We start from the raw sequence: 17,047 nt of genomic DNA, 5'->3' as shown, positions 1-17,047 counted from the left end.
TTCCTGCATTGTGCAGCCTGCTCGACTGCCTGGAATGTACCACCTGTACTGACACAAGTGCTGGCCTCGGCAGAGCAATGCTGATCTCACCAGCTGGAAATGTGGCCAGTCGTTCCACTGTGGAAGTGTTGGCGTGTGCATCAGCCCATGCCCTTGTGTGTACAGACGTGTGTGTGAGCACAGAGGACTGCGGGCGTAGAGAGGGACTGTTCACCTGGTTACATGAAGGAGGAGGTGGGGAAAGGTGGGGAAAGCAGCTGGCAAATTTTGGGTCATAGAGGCTGAGCAATCTGCGGTTGGAGAGGTTACCTGCTGTTCCGAGATAGGGTTTGGGAGATGAGGCTTTCTGTCTGTCTGTGCAAGAGAGAAAAGGAGGCTGTGATGGGGAAGGGGGTTCATGTGGGACAAAGGAGACCACGTCAGTGTTTGGGAGGGGGAAGCAGGAGGATGCAGACCAGCAGATTCTTGTATCTAGCAGGGATCAAAGCGTGTGTGTTGGTGTGGGTGTGTGGGAGGCTGGGGCTACGTACAAAATGGAGTGAGGACGAGGAGGGAGGGATCTGCTTGTGAGTGCAGAATAGGTAATAAAAAGATCTTCTGTTTCTCAGTTCTGATAACGTGGGTTTTTATTTGAATGATCTGAGGCTGTTCCCTGTTTGAAATGCAAATTGTGCCCTCAGAGCGGTTTATGTTGCTTACTCCTCTAGACTGTTCCCTCAAAGGCGTGCACTTGGGTTGGCCTTATGCTGCTCCCCTGCCTTGAACAGGACGCAAACCACGCTGAACAAGGGGTGGCTTGTTCGTAGGTGGGGTCTTTGGTACAGATGCCGTGTAAATTATCTCAGCAGATCAAACTCATGAGACAATATTCAACCAAAACCCTGTCCAGCACTGCAAAATCCCTTGGATTGGCCTGAGATGTAACTTTTGATCCAGAAGCTGTGTTCGAGGATAGCAAAAATACAAAGACAGGAAATGTCAGTACTGAGATCCCCGAGTGGGTGAAAAACAAGGACAGAGTGTGATGGATGAAAAAGTAAGAGTAACTCAGTGCTAACATCATACTGTGGATCACAGTAGGGGACAGAATCTGAGTGAGATGATGGATGACTCTGTCTTTTCTGTAGTCACAGGCGTAGTTGCAGAGGAAGGAAGTAAAGCATGTGAAACTGTGCAATTTAAAGCTGGTCGTATCTTATGTCTAGTTTGCCCTGGGCTGAATGATCACATCAGGGTACGAGACAACAGAATCAGACTCTTAATAGCGTACACCGCTGTTTGTCTCTGAAGGATTTCCTCCCAGGAGACCTGTGTATCCATCGGTGTCTTCTCAGGTAAAAAAATTAAAAGAAGGTGCAATAAGTTGCTGAGTGGGGAAGTGTATCTGCTTGTATTTTAACTTCGGCTGTCAGGAGTACCAAACTGTGTCATATTTAGATATTTAGAGTATTTTCTGAGTGTTTTAAGGCATGGTGGACCATACAGGGAACTGACCTCTCCAAACCAAAACAATGTGGCTTTCGGCAGAGTGCTGCCTGTTTTGCCTGCCTGCCTCTGGACACATTCTAGCTCTGCAGAAAATGCTAAGTGGAGGTTGTTTGCTTCATGTTGCTTCATACTTACTGAAGGGTAGAAGCGTGTGCCTGAGCAGTCAGTGCGGAGTAGTGCCAGTTATGAGCTGTACCTTTGTCTATCTTGCAGCAACTTGTCTGCTTTATGATACTTCTCTGGATTGTCTGCAACATTCATTGAGGGGCTGAGATTATAAAGTTCTGCAGCAGTCCAGTGTCACTTCCTTTGTATCTCTGCTGTCGTGAACCTGCTCTAGTACCAGTTTTTTGTGAATTTATAAGGGTAAACAAAACCTCACTTTCTGAAGGAAGAAGTGCTTGTATTTTCAGCTCCTTCTTCCTTTGGCTGGAGAGGTATCAACTGATTTCCTGCTCCCTTTTCATTTAGTTCACCCTGAAAGCAGAGATTCCTTCACTCTGATTTACTTGAACATATGCCCCCCTCCATGACACCTAAAAATTGGATCCCTATTCTTATACCCAGCGAAGCAAAGACAGCTCACACGTGTTGTTTCTGCCTGCCTGTGTCACGGCACTGTCCTCTCTGGCTCCCTGATGCTGCCAGAGAGAAGAAATATAAAGAACCTCAGTGAGGGAAACCTGGCTCAAAGCAAATGCCTGCTTCAACAGTTTTCTAGGGACCAGATTCTGGTATGGCTCCATTTTTTCCTTTAAAGCTTCTAAAACAAACCAAACAAAAGCGAAAAAAAAAAAAAAAAAAAAAAAAAAAAAAAAAAAAAAAAAAAAAAAAAAAAAAGAGGAAGAGGAGAAGAAAGGACCCTTGAAAACCTCTGGCTAATTGAGAGAGTGCTGACACTAGTAAGACAAATGAGTGATATGCGACAAGCCTGCGGTTCCTCTTCTAAAGTGAAGTGTTGTTTTCTTCACAATGGGATGATTAATACACTCGGGCAGGAATATTAATAGGCTTTTTCAGTTGTTGCAACATTCTTCCCACTGCTGCACTATTGTGGCCTTGGAATCCGAGCCCAGGGGACCCTCAGCAGTTCAGTGTCTCATCTGGCACGTTTTGTATGTCAGCCTCAAAGCACGTGTTGCAAAGATAGAGCGGCTGTCTTTGCAAAGTGCAGCTCGGCACACTTTGCATTTTACAAATGGGGAAATCAAGGCAGACAGAAGTGATGTGTCAGTCACCCACTTGCTCCTTTGTAGGTCACCTACTAAATCCTTGACAGTTTAGAAACCATGTTTGCTCAGTTCTATATTGCTCCTTTTACTAAGCCATTCTTTCAGAATCAGAATGCTGATTCTATTCATTAGAAAATTCTGGTGCATGGAGTTGTCACACAGCAGCATTGACCTGTTTCTGTTCTCCTAGAGTTGCCTTTTAATTTGATTTACCCACCAGAAAGACAGTGACAATGCACTGCACTCTGTTCCTGTTCCACCTACTTATCTCTCAGCCTTCCTCTTCCCAGCACCTGCCTCCCCACCAGTCATGAAAAATCAGGGTAGTTTCTTTCTCTGGTAAGAATTTCTGAGCCCTTCAGAGCAGATAAATCGCGTCCCCAATACTGCATGCACAAAACCTGAGAGATAGAGAATCCAAGATGCTCTATATGTTTGATGCCAAGAGGCTTAGCCTGAAACTGGGTGATGGAGAGCCATGCCCATCCAACAGCTGTTCATTGGCCTCTGAGAAATGTAGTGGTGGTCTCAGGCCCATTCCACAAGTGAGCAGGTCATAAATAGGATCCACACATGGAGCTTCAGCAGAAAAACTAAAGATAGATTGAGCGACATGGGCACTGATCTCCTTTATCAGCCCTGGAGGTGACTGACCAGAGATTAACACTGAACAAATACCATGCTTGGATGGGTTTCTCCTAGTACAGAGATTGTTCTCCAGGGAATTAGTCTTCAATATTTTTTGCCCTGAATGAAACTTCACTAATATGAAGAAACGTGCATCTTTTTTGTGTTGCTGGTCTGTTTCCAATAGGTGCTGAGCCAAAGCTTTTGGGTTGATCTGATCCTTTCTTAGAGCTGCAATCCTTGCTAATCCTTAGAGCACAGAGGACCCATTAAACTGAGGAGTGATGGAGATACTGCCAGCGTTCGGCATTTTCAGTTAATCAAACCTAGAGCTGGAGCCCACTGTCCTTCACTGTGGTCTAGCTTAAGAAGATGCAGGTTGTTTGATGGGGAATGTTTATCAAGCTGAACATGGATGTTCAGTTTGGTCACAGCAGAGCAGAGGATGAGAATGCTAAAGCATGTTTTGTCTCCACAAAGACCAGCTACACGAGAACAGGAGAAGGCAGAGGCCAGCCTTGTGCCCTGTGGTCAGGGCCCCCCAACAGCTTGACGTACATTCCACTGGGTACCATCTGCTTTCTTTTTACCTCGGGGAACCAATTCATGCAAACATGTAGAATTGTTCTTCGTGTTTCCATTCAAGCTGGAAGTGTTGAAAACTTCCACCAGGCACCTCACGTTACATGGAAGATTGCCCATTACTGCTCAAAAATAGCACTTCTTTCATGAGGAGGAGAAGGGAATCTATTTATTCCAAAATCAATATTTCTACAATCATTAAACATTCCATTTATTAACTTTTTTTTTTCCCCTTGCCTGTGGTGGCATTCTATCCTTATTTTTATCCCCACTACACGTACACTTTGCTTTTCATTTCCATTCCTATTTCCAGATTTTAGTGCCTTACATTAGCTGATTGGAGCTTTACAGGTCTGGAGTGCGGGTATGTGGGTGGGTATCTACCATAGCCCTAATTTGGGGGCTCTAAAACAGGGTGGCTGAGTGCAGAAATCTGCCTGGCAAATTAAATTGATCAGACAATGTATACTTCAGACAGTCAAGTGGGAGTATTTCCTTGAGCTGCTCTGCTTCTCGAGATATTTGAAATCAGTATTGAATTTGATCTTTCACAGGCTTTTTTATTTTGATGAAAGGAGACAGTAGAAGTTGCCTTCCCTTTCATGCAGAATAGCCCAAACTAAGTAAGACTAATTTTCCATGACATGAGAACCAGGTGGGACTGTGATGATGAAGTTTAAAAGTCAAAATGATAAAGAAAAGAATAATCTGTCTGGAAGGGAACTCAGAAAGCGATGTAGCTCATTATCCTGCCCCAAGTCAGGATAATGCTGTGGTTAGAACATTTCTGTAATCCTTTGGAATCCCAGGTTTTATTCTTTACTGCAGAACAAGAGCTGTATTGTCTTAGACAAGCTGGTTGGCCTCTTGTTCAGAGATTATAATGAAGTCTAGTTCTGACTGATTTTTAGCGAGCGTTAGATTCTTAGATATCATTGTAGCTCTTTCCCCAATCTTTCTCTGTCTCAGACTACAGAGCAGTGATAAAAGCAGGCCCACCCTTTTGTTTAAGATTACTATCTTGACTGTTACAATTACAGGGACCAGGAAGGGAATGTGGTGTAATGTCATAGGTTGGTGCAAGAGTATAGACTGTCCTCCAAGCTTAGAAGTTGTTCCTGTGTAGGAAGAATCTCTTCAGTCATTGTTGTACCAGTCAGAGCAGACTTCTAAACATTTCTATGTGAGTAGGAAATTGTATAATTTCCCTCTATAGTTCCTGAACTGAGTCTTCATGCAGGGCCTTGGTTTGAGCCTGGCTGCCAGTCCCTGTGTGGGAAGGGAGCAGAGGTACCTGTAGCTACGGCACTGAATTGCTTCTGTTTCTTGAGAACAGCAGGCTGGGAACTGTAGCTTACCTCTCCAAGTGAGACTGTAAGCTTACATCACTCCTCCCGTAGTACAGAGCTCTGAAAAGCCGGTGCAGAAGGGCGAGTGGTCTCCTGTGTCAAATGGTCTGGCATAGGTGAGACTACCCCAGGAACAGGCAGTTCCTGGGGGAAACAAGTGGCCCAGCTGTGACATTCAGAGTCACGCTTTGGGTCCGTCACCTTTTCTAGGGCATCACAGTGACAAGCTGTCCTTGTTTAGCTGAGCGGTCAGGTTCCAGATCAGAGCAAGAGAATGGCAAAAAAACTCCGTTAGAGATTCAGCTGTTACTAAAGCAGCATCTTTTTATCCCATTTAGGTGTATATACACATAGTGGATCGAATGAAAAACCTTGTCATAACCCAACACAATCCTCTTGTATTACTTGACTGTATATTTTACCTTCTGTTAAAGGTGGAATTTGTTTTCACGGGTGCTTAACAGACAAAGTAATGTATATTTGATCTTCTTATTTGTGTTACAGGCTCCAAAAAAGGCAAAGAAGAAGATAGAAGGTGGTTCCAATGTATTCTCCATGTTTGAACAAACCCAGATCCAGGAGTTCAAAGAGGTCGGTCACTGTTCCGCTGTTCTCTATAGTCTCCTGGCATTGCTAACAAACAACATAGGTTTTGTTTGTAATTCTTATTCAATTCTCCATCTGCTTTGAGAGAACACACAGTTGTTTTCTGAATCATCTCTGTGGTTTTGGCTGGCATAGAATTTTCCTTGTGTGTTTGTTTGTTCTTTCCTTCATTCTTTCTTTCATTCTTTCTTTCCTTCTTTCTGTCCATCCCTCACTCTCCTGTTTCAAGCTCTAGACTTGTTTGAAAAGCCCCCAATACCACCCCTGAAATAAAGGAAAATTTTCATCCCATCTACTTTAGCCTTGATTCAGGAAAACACTTGAGCACATGTTTGAAGTTAAGTGGTATTTTAAATAAAACTCCTGAATAGAGATGCCTTATTGAACCAGGACTTTCATTAGTGGACTGTTCCACAACAGCAATAGAAAATATTCTTCTCTGCTCTTCTAATACTGCCCACAAACTAGAAACAAAAATCCCAAGAAGCCCTCAGCCGACTTTCCATAACAGCCAATAAAACGAAACAACATGCTGCGATTAACTAAGTAAGCGTCTTTTAGCTCCCAACGAATTTGGTATTACTGTGCATTGTAGATTCTCTGACCAGTTACCTGCGAGGAGGTAATGGGCTGGCATAAAAGCTGAAGCATATTAAAGACAGAAGATAATTTGTTTGATGAGTTTATGCTCCTTTTCTGAGTGGGCATTCTGGAGTGTCTGTGAGGCCATCACATTTTGCATTGGTTTGATATTAAAAATTGTTCACTTTTCCCCCTATTCTTTGCTAACTCACATCTCCAAAGCCATTTCCAATGTGATAAATAGCTACTGTTTCATTTTGTGCACGCGTCTTTCAACTTTACTTCTCAAGAGGATTTCCACCAGTAAAGCCGAGTGGAGAAGGCGACTGAAAACCCATGCAGAGGCTTGAGAACACGCCCTGGGAAAATGAGAGGAATCCACTAACCTTTTCCCCACAGTTAGTGGGAACACATTTGACACTCTTCTCCCACCTCTTTTCTGTGCCATGTGAACCTCCAGTTCCACTTTCTGCAAGGGCTGTTGTTTGAAGAGGAACCAACCAAAGGAAGATCTGGTCAGAACATTGTATTTGATCTACTCTGACAGGAGGGAAGATGGTGGCAGAATAATGGCAAAAGCATGAGACAGAGGAGTGGTCCAGTGAAAAACAAGACTGTGTTGTGTCTAAAAACTGATACTTGGGGACAAGTATTTCTGAAAAGCTGATTTTCATCAGAACATTTGTATCTAGAGATTTCAGCCAGCTCACCAGAAAATGTTTCAGCATTGCTGTTACTACATTATTTCAAGCTCACCCATTATAACACAAACTGAAAGCTCTTCCTATCTTCTGTCAGCTTGCTGGGCTTTGCTTTGCTCTTCATATTGTCTTCTGGTTTGCTTCCAGATTGTGGGGATCACCATTTAAAGCAGCCCCCTCAAAATGGAAGGACAGCAGCTCTAACAAGTCGGGCTTAATTTTTTACAAGGTGATGGTTTGGCAGGTAGATGAAGGGTTATGAAATTCGCGCTGCAATAAATCACATGGGCAGACTGGAAAGTGAGCAGTGGGGCTTTGTCAGAAACCAGAGGTAAAACTACATGAAAATATGTTGACACAATACAATCATGGCAAGAAGTGCACCCTGTAGAGCAGTAGACTTTAAAACTCTTCAAGTTCCTGTAGCTGCCATGGACTAGCTGTATTCTCAGGAGAACATTGTCATTCATCATACTGAGGTAAGAATAATTCCTGGTCATTGTGAGGATACACTCTCACATCAATGTGCGTGTCAGACAGATAACCAGCTTCAGAGACAGGCCTGCGTCTGCTAATACTCCCCACAGTATGACCGGGGGAATTTCAGGTCATTAAAATCTTTCAAAATCAATGAAACATTAAAAGCGCAATGGCAGCGAATAGGCAGACATGCAGATAGGGTAGAGAGATAGATAGGCAGTTAGCTGGTGCGGCGAAGAATCGTCAGAGTATATAAATCCTCTGTTGGCTGAAAATAGAGAAATAACTGGGGTTTTTTTCTATCAAAAGTTAGATTTTGCCTGGCAAGAAGCATTTAAGGTCAACACATAAAGGTCATTCAGAGCACAGAATAGAGTCTGAAGGATACAATTTATTGGAAAGGGAAACAAACTTTGAATAAATAATAGTCTAAAACCTACATTTCTCCGTACCCTTGAAAATTCAGCTCTCTCTGTATCATGGATATTTTAAGGCCCAGAAGAAATCGACTTTAGCTTAATAGCAGAGAGGTATCTACAGCAATTAAAGATGAGAGCTGCACAAAGGAACGAGGTGTGGGGATGGCACAAACAACACAGTAACCACTGACTAAGTCCTCCCTGACTAAAGCCTCCCTGATTCAAACTTTTATGGGTTAAGGCCTGAATAGCTGGAGCTGCCAGCGTTGGCTTGAGCCCAGCTGCATGCTGCACTGAGCATTCATTTAGTAAGAAGAAGTTTGGGTGGGTTTAATTAAGCCCCTTGCCAAGATACAGTGAAGTGTTGAAAGTGAGGAAAGGGCAGTGATGTGGATGATGTGGATGAATCCAAGGAAGTTAAATATTCTTTCTTACAGCACGACTCTAATATCGCCAGACTGGGATGGGTGAGGGCAGCACTGTCCAGTGCAACATGGCAATGGCAATAAATTGTCATTTTTCTTCCGACAGGCTTTTACCATCATGGATCAGAACAGGGATGGCTTCATTGACAAAGCAGACTTGAGAGACACGTTTGCTGCACTAGGTAAACTGATAGCGATAATTAAATACTTTAAAGAAATGCAGTTTAAATTTCAAGTGCATAAGTTTGTTTTACGATTACAGTGGGGGAAGTAATGAGATACACGGGAGGCAAAAGGAAACCTGTTCAGCCCGATCTTTCTCCTTTATAGTAGCTGCTATCTCTCTACAGAGCTCCAGCTGGAAAGTCTTCTGAGCAGCCTCTTTCAGAAGCGAAATGAAGGTCCCTCTGGGACGCACCGACGGGTGCACCAGAGCTGCGCAGCTGGCAGCTCTCCAAAGGCACCGATCCCTCCCCTGCAACTGTTTCATAAAAAGCCCACCCAAGCAGGGGTCCATGCCAGGCATTTCTGATTCGCCTCCAAATCCAGGCCCCACAGGCTGCACCTTTTTCATCTAGGAGCCATGCAATATCTAGCAATTAATGCTGTTGTCATGGACTAGCTGCCCCTCTGCCCACACAGGAGGAGGAGGACTTCCTGTGAGGTTCTGTGCTGTTCTGCATTTATGGGAGGTGGAATGTGCGTGTCATGAGATTAGATATTGTCCATTCCACGTGCACCACAGTCCTGATCATATCAAGTAGATTAAAGCAGATCTTCCCAAGGAAACAAAAAATCAAAATGCTCGTGATCCCAAACCTGGAGCTGTATCCTTTGTTGCAACATTTAAGGCTTGAACAGTGATGGAGGCATTTGGGCTTTTGCCATCTGGATCCTATTAAAAAGAGTTTGATAAGAATCTTTAGTGCTCCCTGGGGTGGAATCAGACGCCAGCAGAGTCAGTGCAAAGAGCAGAAGCTCCTGAACTCTTTACTGTGACAATGAGGTTTGCAAACTGTGGCCTGTAGCTACTGTTACCCTGAAATATTTATTTCTTAAGGGCAGGTTTGGGTATCTTTGCTGTTTAGTGAAGCCCTTCAGTGCCTATAAAATACAGCCACAGCAAATTACCACTCAGATTGAGTAGGGTTACCAGGGTCTGAATTCTCATCAGTAGGACTGTGCAAGAGTGGGAAAGGGGTATGGCTACTCCACTCATCCATCTGCCCTCTACTCAGAAAGTCACCTCAATACGCAGGAGGGCAAAGACTGAGACCTTGGATTCACTTCAGCCACTTGGAACTTTGCTACATTAATATCAGTGGGGCCCATATTTCACCTGAGGTAAAAAGAAAACAAAAATGAAAAACAGTTTGTTTTGAACGGTTTGTTTGGAAGTGCCCCTTCTTCCATCCACTGCTGGCCACTCCGTGTTACTTATCCTTCTTACTCCTTCAGCATCCCTTTGATCTTAGAGCCAGCGCTGCCAATTTGTTTTGTACTGGGATATTCTGGAGTTGTGTTCTACCATGTTATCTGCAAAGTTGCACAGCGCCCTGAGCTCCCCAGTGGGAGGAGATGAATGGGAATCGTTTTTTGAAACACAATTTGTGATTTATTATGAAAAATGATCTCTGCTGCAGGTCGTCTGAATGTCAAGAATGAAGAGCTTGAAGACATGGTGAAGGAGGCGCCAGGTCCTATTAACTTCACTGTCTTCCTTACTATGTTTGGGGAAAAGCTGAAAGGTAAGTACCTTTGGGGGATTGGAGCGGTATCTGTCAAAGATCCTCAGCACTGAAATATCTCAGCACCTTGCAAGTTATAATAATGTATCCACAGAACAATGCTTGAAGGCAAGGAGTGATCTCCAGTTTTGCAGACAGAGCTGAAGTATGAAAAGGCTAAGGGACAGTCCAGAGGACGATTCAAAGGTGTGATTTCAGCTTACATAAGCTAACATGAAAGTGGTGAGTTTGAGGACCAGAAAGTAATGAAATTCCAGCAGCCTGGAGCCCGGTGCAGACGAGTTACTCACTGTCTGTTGCTCTTGCTATAGTGGTATCACACGCGGTGTTAGCTGGTTTAAAAGTATTTTCAGTATTTCTAAAAAATAATGCTTTCTGGTCTCCTTTGGCTCATTATGCAAACGTGACCTCTGCAGCGTCCTTGCAGCTATAGGGCGTGAAGGAGTGATGTGGCCTTCCCTCATTTTCTGTATGAGCTGTAACCCAGTGGCCCAGCCTTGGATTCACTTGAGGCCGACAGTGATTCTGCCACTGGATGAAGCTTTCACTGGAGAACTCCGAATGAAGTGGATAAATGGGAACAGTTTATTCTCAGTGGGTTTACAGTGATGAGGGAGAGGGATTTTGCCCATTGCCACAGAAGACATGGGCATCACTGTAGGGAGTCCAGAAAATGTGGGTACTAAATGTGTTGTGGGAGCTAGAAATTTAGTGGTGTCTCTTATACTGTCAATGGCTAGAAATGTCAAGAGAGGGAGCATGAGGCCAAGAGAAACCCCTAGTCATCTTCCTAGGTGCGTTAGAGATCAGTGAAAGCCTTGACCTTCAAAGCAAGGCTGGCCTTAGCCAAGCACATTCCAGAAGCTTGTTAAAATAACTAATGAGCAGAAAAATCTGATCCTATGTTCTTTAAAACATCTATGGTATTGCTGCCAGACTCTGGCTCTATATTGCTGAGCACAATTTCAGTGAAGGGCTTTCTACACTTGGAGTAAGAAAGAGAGAGGTCTTAAAAAAAGAATTAGAGTAGCTAATCCTCAAAGAAAAACCCTGTTGCTGAGGAACACAGCATGTCTGGGAAGCACAAGAGGTGATGGAGGAGGCTGTACACTGACACTGAGGAGGGGATTTTATTACTCAGATATCGATCTGCCTGGATCACAGTGGTACCTCCACCTTTACATTCCAGATGCCATCTTGCGGAGTAGGTAGTGCCCTTCTCCACAGTATTCCTCCAGGGACACGTGACTTTTTCTTGTGGGTACCCTGCTACCCATTCCTGTCTATTTGTGATGCTTATGATCACAGAGAGCATGGAAATGAGCTCTTCTGCCTTTCCCTGCTTCCCTCTTATCTCTTATGATTGCCGAAGCTGGCAAAGAGTCTGGCCCTGCCGATTGTGTGGCCTCAAACCCGAGCCAGCACAGGAAGGTGAACGGTAAAGCAGAGCCCTCTTGTCCGCAGGTTTCCTGTTGGCCACTAGCAGAGGAGGGTTTTTTTTTTTAATTTCCATTTGGTGAGGGGAAAATCACAGCTGTGCTTGTCATGCCCTTCTGGTTGGGTTTGTCATGCAAAGGAAGCAGAGCCAAAAGACTGCACATTCCCAATCAAAACTAATTGGGATGAAGAGCCTTTGTAGTGCAATTAGAAAGAGAGAAAGGGCTAGAGGAAGTGGATATGGCAATTTTGCAACACTCTTTATTAGCTAAGTACCACTCAGAGAATTTGGTGAAAGGTGCGTTCTAGGTAAAATTTGTTGTGCTATAATTGATTTCTGTCATAAAGGGGAAGCTGGGATTTTTGAGACGAGCTTTAGCTTTATATATTGAGATTATGATGCCAAAAGAACAGCTAACAAAACTCGGTTTATGTTAATGCCAACCACATGGAGCTGTTTCTACAGGGAGTCAGAATAATACAATTTGTACAGAAAACAGAGATGCCGCACATCAAAGAAACCACTTTATTTACCAGCTAATCAATAAAGAATGCCTGCTGCATTGCTTCTCTTCAAAGCCAAAGTCCGAGGATATGACAGAGTAGAAAATGTAAAACACAGAAAGGAAAGAAAACATCCCCCACACAGTGGTGACTACTTAAAATGCAGACCTTTCCTCGAGCTGGAAGGCGTTCCTCTTCGCAGGACAATCGAAACACTCAGTAAATACCGATGCTCTTTGTATTGATCATATATTCATTACAGTTTGAATACATCTAGCCTTAGGTTTAGTCACTGTTACATCCACTAAGATGCTACTCCTAATCCTTGTGAAACTTTTAAACAAAGGAAACTAAGGCGGCGTCAGGAGTGCGTACAGCAATAAAGCAGGGAACTGTGACTGGATTCCATCCTGGTTCTATCGCTGCTAAGGTTTGAAACTGCAATTCTTCATACTATTGCCTTTTTTTAACCACACTTGCAACATTTCAGCACCTTAAGTAGCTTCTTGTGTCCGTGGGTCAGTCTACTTGCTTGTAAATTTGGTTTGCTACAGTTATAACTGATGAGTTGTGTTCTATGTACTGTCACAATGTTTGAAATACCGGGGAGTAGTCAGAAACGGAGGATGTAGCGTATCGTTTGGTGTGACTGTAAGCAGGAATACTCCCAATCTGCGCTGCTACGGAACGCCATGCTACAGAAACCCCAGCCAAGGTTAAGGCTCTGTGAAAGCTAATCCCTGACCCCAATTTTTTCCAGTCTAAATAGATGGGACAGATAAAGGATGGAAGAAAAAGAAGACTGTTACTATCGTTTCACTGCTGGGAACAGAGGAGCAGGGGAATTACAGTCATACCAAAAATCTGTGGCCCAGCTAAGAGGCGAAGCAAAATCTTGGAGCCATAGTCTAGTGCTTCAAACCATCCTGTTTCTCCAGTAACTTAATGAAGAGACACTGAAGTGGAAGCGCACGGCAGAACCCAAGTGCAGGTCTCCATGTTACACTGATCACCCTGTGCCCACTGCTTTCCACTGACATGCTGATTTTATGACGAGCTCTGTTTCCTTACTGAGGGAAATGACATCTTCTCTATACAGCGAAGAAGAAGTACCATCAAAAAGTGTTTTTACAAGGAATGCACAGTACAAGATTAAAGGAAGCCAGTGAGGGAAACTGTTATATTTTCATTTCTGAAAACCACTAATCCTCTGGGTACTGATATTGGAGACCAGTTCCTGGAAGTTTTCTCTCCTGCAGATATAGAATAGATATGAGTTATTATTTTTAAGCTTCTGAGCGTTGAACTATTCACCTCTATTGTTTATCTGACATGACAAATGCTGCTGACTTAAGGAACCTTTGTCTTCAAACCTACAACTGCCGAATTCTCCATTTTGCACTGTTTGCAAGTGAAGGCAATTCCTTAGCAAGTGTTCAGCAGCTATAGAAATACATCCAGTCTTCTAAATTATATTTCATTAATTTTAGGCACGGACCCAGAAGAAACCATTCTGAATGCTTTTAAGATTTTCGACCCAGAAGGAAAAGGCCACATAAAGGCAGACTAGTAAGTTGATTTCAAATCCTTTTAAAAAAAAAATAATAGTAATAATAATACTACTACTAATAATAGCACAAGTGTAAAGAACTGCCTAAAAGCTGTATTTTTCACACTATTTTAAGAGACAGAGGCTGGAGCCAAACCAAATACTACTACTACTAATATGACAATTATTGTCAATATGGCTAGTTTTGAAATAAGGAGGCAGGACCTAATTTGTGTTCATACACCAACAAAGCAAGGGAGAAGTAAAGGGGCTTTAAGTGGTGATTGCACAAATGCAAGCCCTCATCGTGCTGCCAGAACGGTGTAAGCAGGCCTTCAGGTAAGTGAGATAAATGGTATCGAATAAGGGAGATGGATGAGGAGGCCTGAGATTTTATAGGGAACCATGAGTTACAAAATAGTATTTGAATCAATTAATTCTGTGATGTTGGGATAAGGTAAATGAAAACTAAACCTCTTAGCAGAGCCTCCAAGGGGCAGTTTTCCATTACATTATGTGCAGTTGTCGAGGTCTCATGGAAGTTAGTTGAAAATACAAAGTTCACCTACAGTATTTCTTTCCATTACCAACATGTTTTCCTGTGACCGTACCCCGGTGGGTGTGAGAGACCTGGTATGGTACACAGAGTGCAAAATAAGAGCAAAGAGGCCAAGAGACAGTCTTTTCACTAAAGAACTTTCAAATTAATTAAAACACAAGTGGCTATAGCAAAGGATTAGAAGGAACAGAAGGTTATCAGTCGCCCTGACTGGTTTGGGGTTAACATTATCCAAACGGCTTGGGAAGAGCAGTCAGAGAAACTCGTCAGAAGTGACTCAAACCATCAGAATAAAATGTAGCCTGTTGCCAAATAGGCCAGATCACACAGTAGTGAAATCACAGCCATAAAATACAACCTTCTGATATCACAAAACCCGTGAAATGTTCTATTTCCCACCACTATCTGTAACAATATACTGCATACAAAATCTGCAGCTTGCCACCCTGGGTCCTGTTCGACATTCCTTGGATGCTGGAAGCCAGCTGGAGTTGGGGCAAATTAGGAATGCAGTGTCACACTCCGGAGTGAAGATGAGAGAGAAAGACTTTTATTTTTCCTTGATGGAAAAGGTCAACCTTGTCCCCACCCCCACTGCACTGCTAACATTAGACAATTGTTTTAGTTCATCACCACAACAGAGCATAATGTTTACTTATTAGACCCGAGGGTAATGTTGATCATTACAGAACAAACCATTAAATCAATTCCGTGAATGTCTTTGGGGTTTAACTTCTATTCATATGCTTCCAAAATTCAGACATTTGAAGGCTTTGAAATAATTTTTTTGTTGGCTCATACAGCCATTTCAATATGAGAGTTAATGTTAATAAATAATATTTCTCCATATTAAAAAATCTTGGAATGTTTCTCTCCAAAACCAGCCATGTCGACCTTTTAATCAGAACTTCTTTTCATGTTCATAGAGTTAACATCATTCTGGGGATTTTTATGTCTCTCTCCGCTGCATGTTTTCACCTCTACTCTGGAAATGACTCATTTAGTCCATCTGATGGTAGCTGGGATGGAGTCTTCTAACCTTCCAGAAGCTCCAGGAGTTTATAACTTACTTCCAAACTCAATGACAGACTTTGTTGGTCTGCATCGTTGTACCACACATAAAATCCTTCCTATACCATGATGTCAAAAAGAGAAAATGCTTTAGGTCACATTCTCAGCTGGTGTAAACTGGCAGAACGCTTGGAAAGGTTCAGTGATTCAGTCCGAGATGCCTTTTGTTGGACAAAGTGAGTCAGGCCAACATCAACCGTCTCTAATGCTGACACCAACAAAACTGTACAGATTGGTACCAGATGAAGATGGACCCAGGGAGTTTACATGCACACTGGACCTTTGGAGAACAGCTCGGCTGAGCTACCGACGCTTCTCGTCATAGTTGGAGAGCACAGCTCATTCTAGCTCACCTGCTTTTCTCCAAGACAGCAGAACAGAAAGGGGAAACCCGGGGAAAAACAGAATGTCCAAGAGATTTCACAGTTAATTTTTAAAAAGGTTTTGAAAATATAAGAATGCAGCAAAGTCTCTGTAACTGTAGAAGGAACTGATGTCAGCCAGGACGAGAGATAACGTTTAGACTCTTGAGTTGAGACAAACGAATGGTTTTTTGTGCCCAGAAGACTTTGATTTTTTTTTTTTAGAAGCAAATAGACTTTAGAAAAAGAAAACAAGATACACAAAGAAAAAAGTGAATAATCTCCAGCTTTGGAAATTGTGAGTGTTCATTTCCCTATAAAATAAATACTGGAAAATGTGCATAGATCCTTAACTCAGTCCTTCTTCCTTATGAGTGTGCCAGAGCCTACTGGGCTGTGCATCAGAAGATTATAATTAGATATTTGATCTTTTCCCCCAAATACTTTAAGCATGTGAATAGAAGACACATAGTGCCCAGACCTCTTTTTAATTAATTCCTGTTTGTGATGAAGTTTGTTTGTGACTTCTGACAAAATTGCTAAGTGCTTCCTTCTACTCACCAAGCTCCTTCCTGTATCACGCGTCCTATTGACACTTGCTGCTGCTGTTTGCCGCAGGGCACTTCCATCCAGTGATCGATTTATGCCAATGGGAGTCATCTCTCTACTCTTGCACCCAATGATGGCTTGAGAATTCGCCTTTGAAAAATGCAGTGACGTAACGAATGGCCAGGATAACAGAACAGGGACAGCTACACGGGAGAAAGAGGTGAAGAAAGACTTTGCTAAGTAAAAGGAACGGTAAAGAAATGCAGCAAAAATATATACAATAGCTAAAGCTCTGTCTGTGATGTCAGAGTGTTTCACCAAATTTGCGTGGATGTTTCCACTCTTGTCCATGTGGATACAGTCCATATTCATTACCCAGCAACTGCTTTTTTTCAATTGTCCCTTTCTGTCCTTCCAAACGAGCTCTTCACATCACTAGGAAAGAGGTCCAGAAGTGTCTATGCCCCTTGCATGAACTGGGATATGTCTTTTTCGTAGCCTTTTACTGGAAAAAATAATGTGTGTCAGAGACAGGAGGAAGTACAGCTGTAGCTTTGCCATCAAATCTACACTTTTTCATCTGTGTGACTTCTTTCCCTCGCTCTGCACGGTGTCTGGGAGCAGGAGGGGAAGTTCACTGTTCCACCTGAATGTCTGCATCCACAAGAGGTGCATTTTCCTCATACAGAAGTGTTCCTGCACAGTCATGATTTCCATTCTAAATAGTTCATTTAAAATACTCACTTTAAATAGCAGAAATAAATACTTTAAAAAGCA

The 17,047-nt window shown here is 42.9% G+C and overlaps 1 protein-coding gene across 1 annotated transcript in view; it reads left to right on the top strand.

The window, feature by feature from the left end:
* The window catches only part of LOC104494632 (myosin regulatory light chain 2B, cardiac muscle isoform), a 21,913-nt gene that overhangs the window by 2,255 nt on the left and 2,611 nt on the right, over window positions 1-17,047 (top strand). The window contains exons 2-5 of the mRNA XM_010137495.1: window positions 5,783-5,869; window positions 8,598-8,673; window positions 10,135-10,239; window positions 13,671-13,749. Coding sequence (XP_010135797.1) covers window positions 5,783-5,869; window positions 8,598-8,673; window positions 10,135-10,239; window positions 13,671-13,749 — 347 coding nt within the window. The remainder of the gene's footprint in view (window positions 1-5,782; window positions 5,870-8,597; window positions 8,674-10,134; window positions 10,240-13,670; window positions 13,750-17,047) is intronic.

This window comes from Buceros rhinoceros, unplaced genomic scaffold (assembly GCF_000710305.1).
Source record: "Buceros rhinoceros silvestris isolate BGI_N320 unplaced genomic scaffold, ASM71030v1 scaffold5026, whole genome shotgun sequence".
Taxonomy (NCBI): domain Eukaryota; kingdom Metazoa; phylum Chordata; class Aves; order Bucerotiformes; family Bucerotidae; genus Buceros; species Buceros rhinoceros.
The sequence above is the reverse complement of the archived record's forward strand: the minus strand, read 5'-3'. Positions and strand labels throughout refer to the sequence as shown.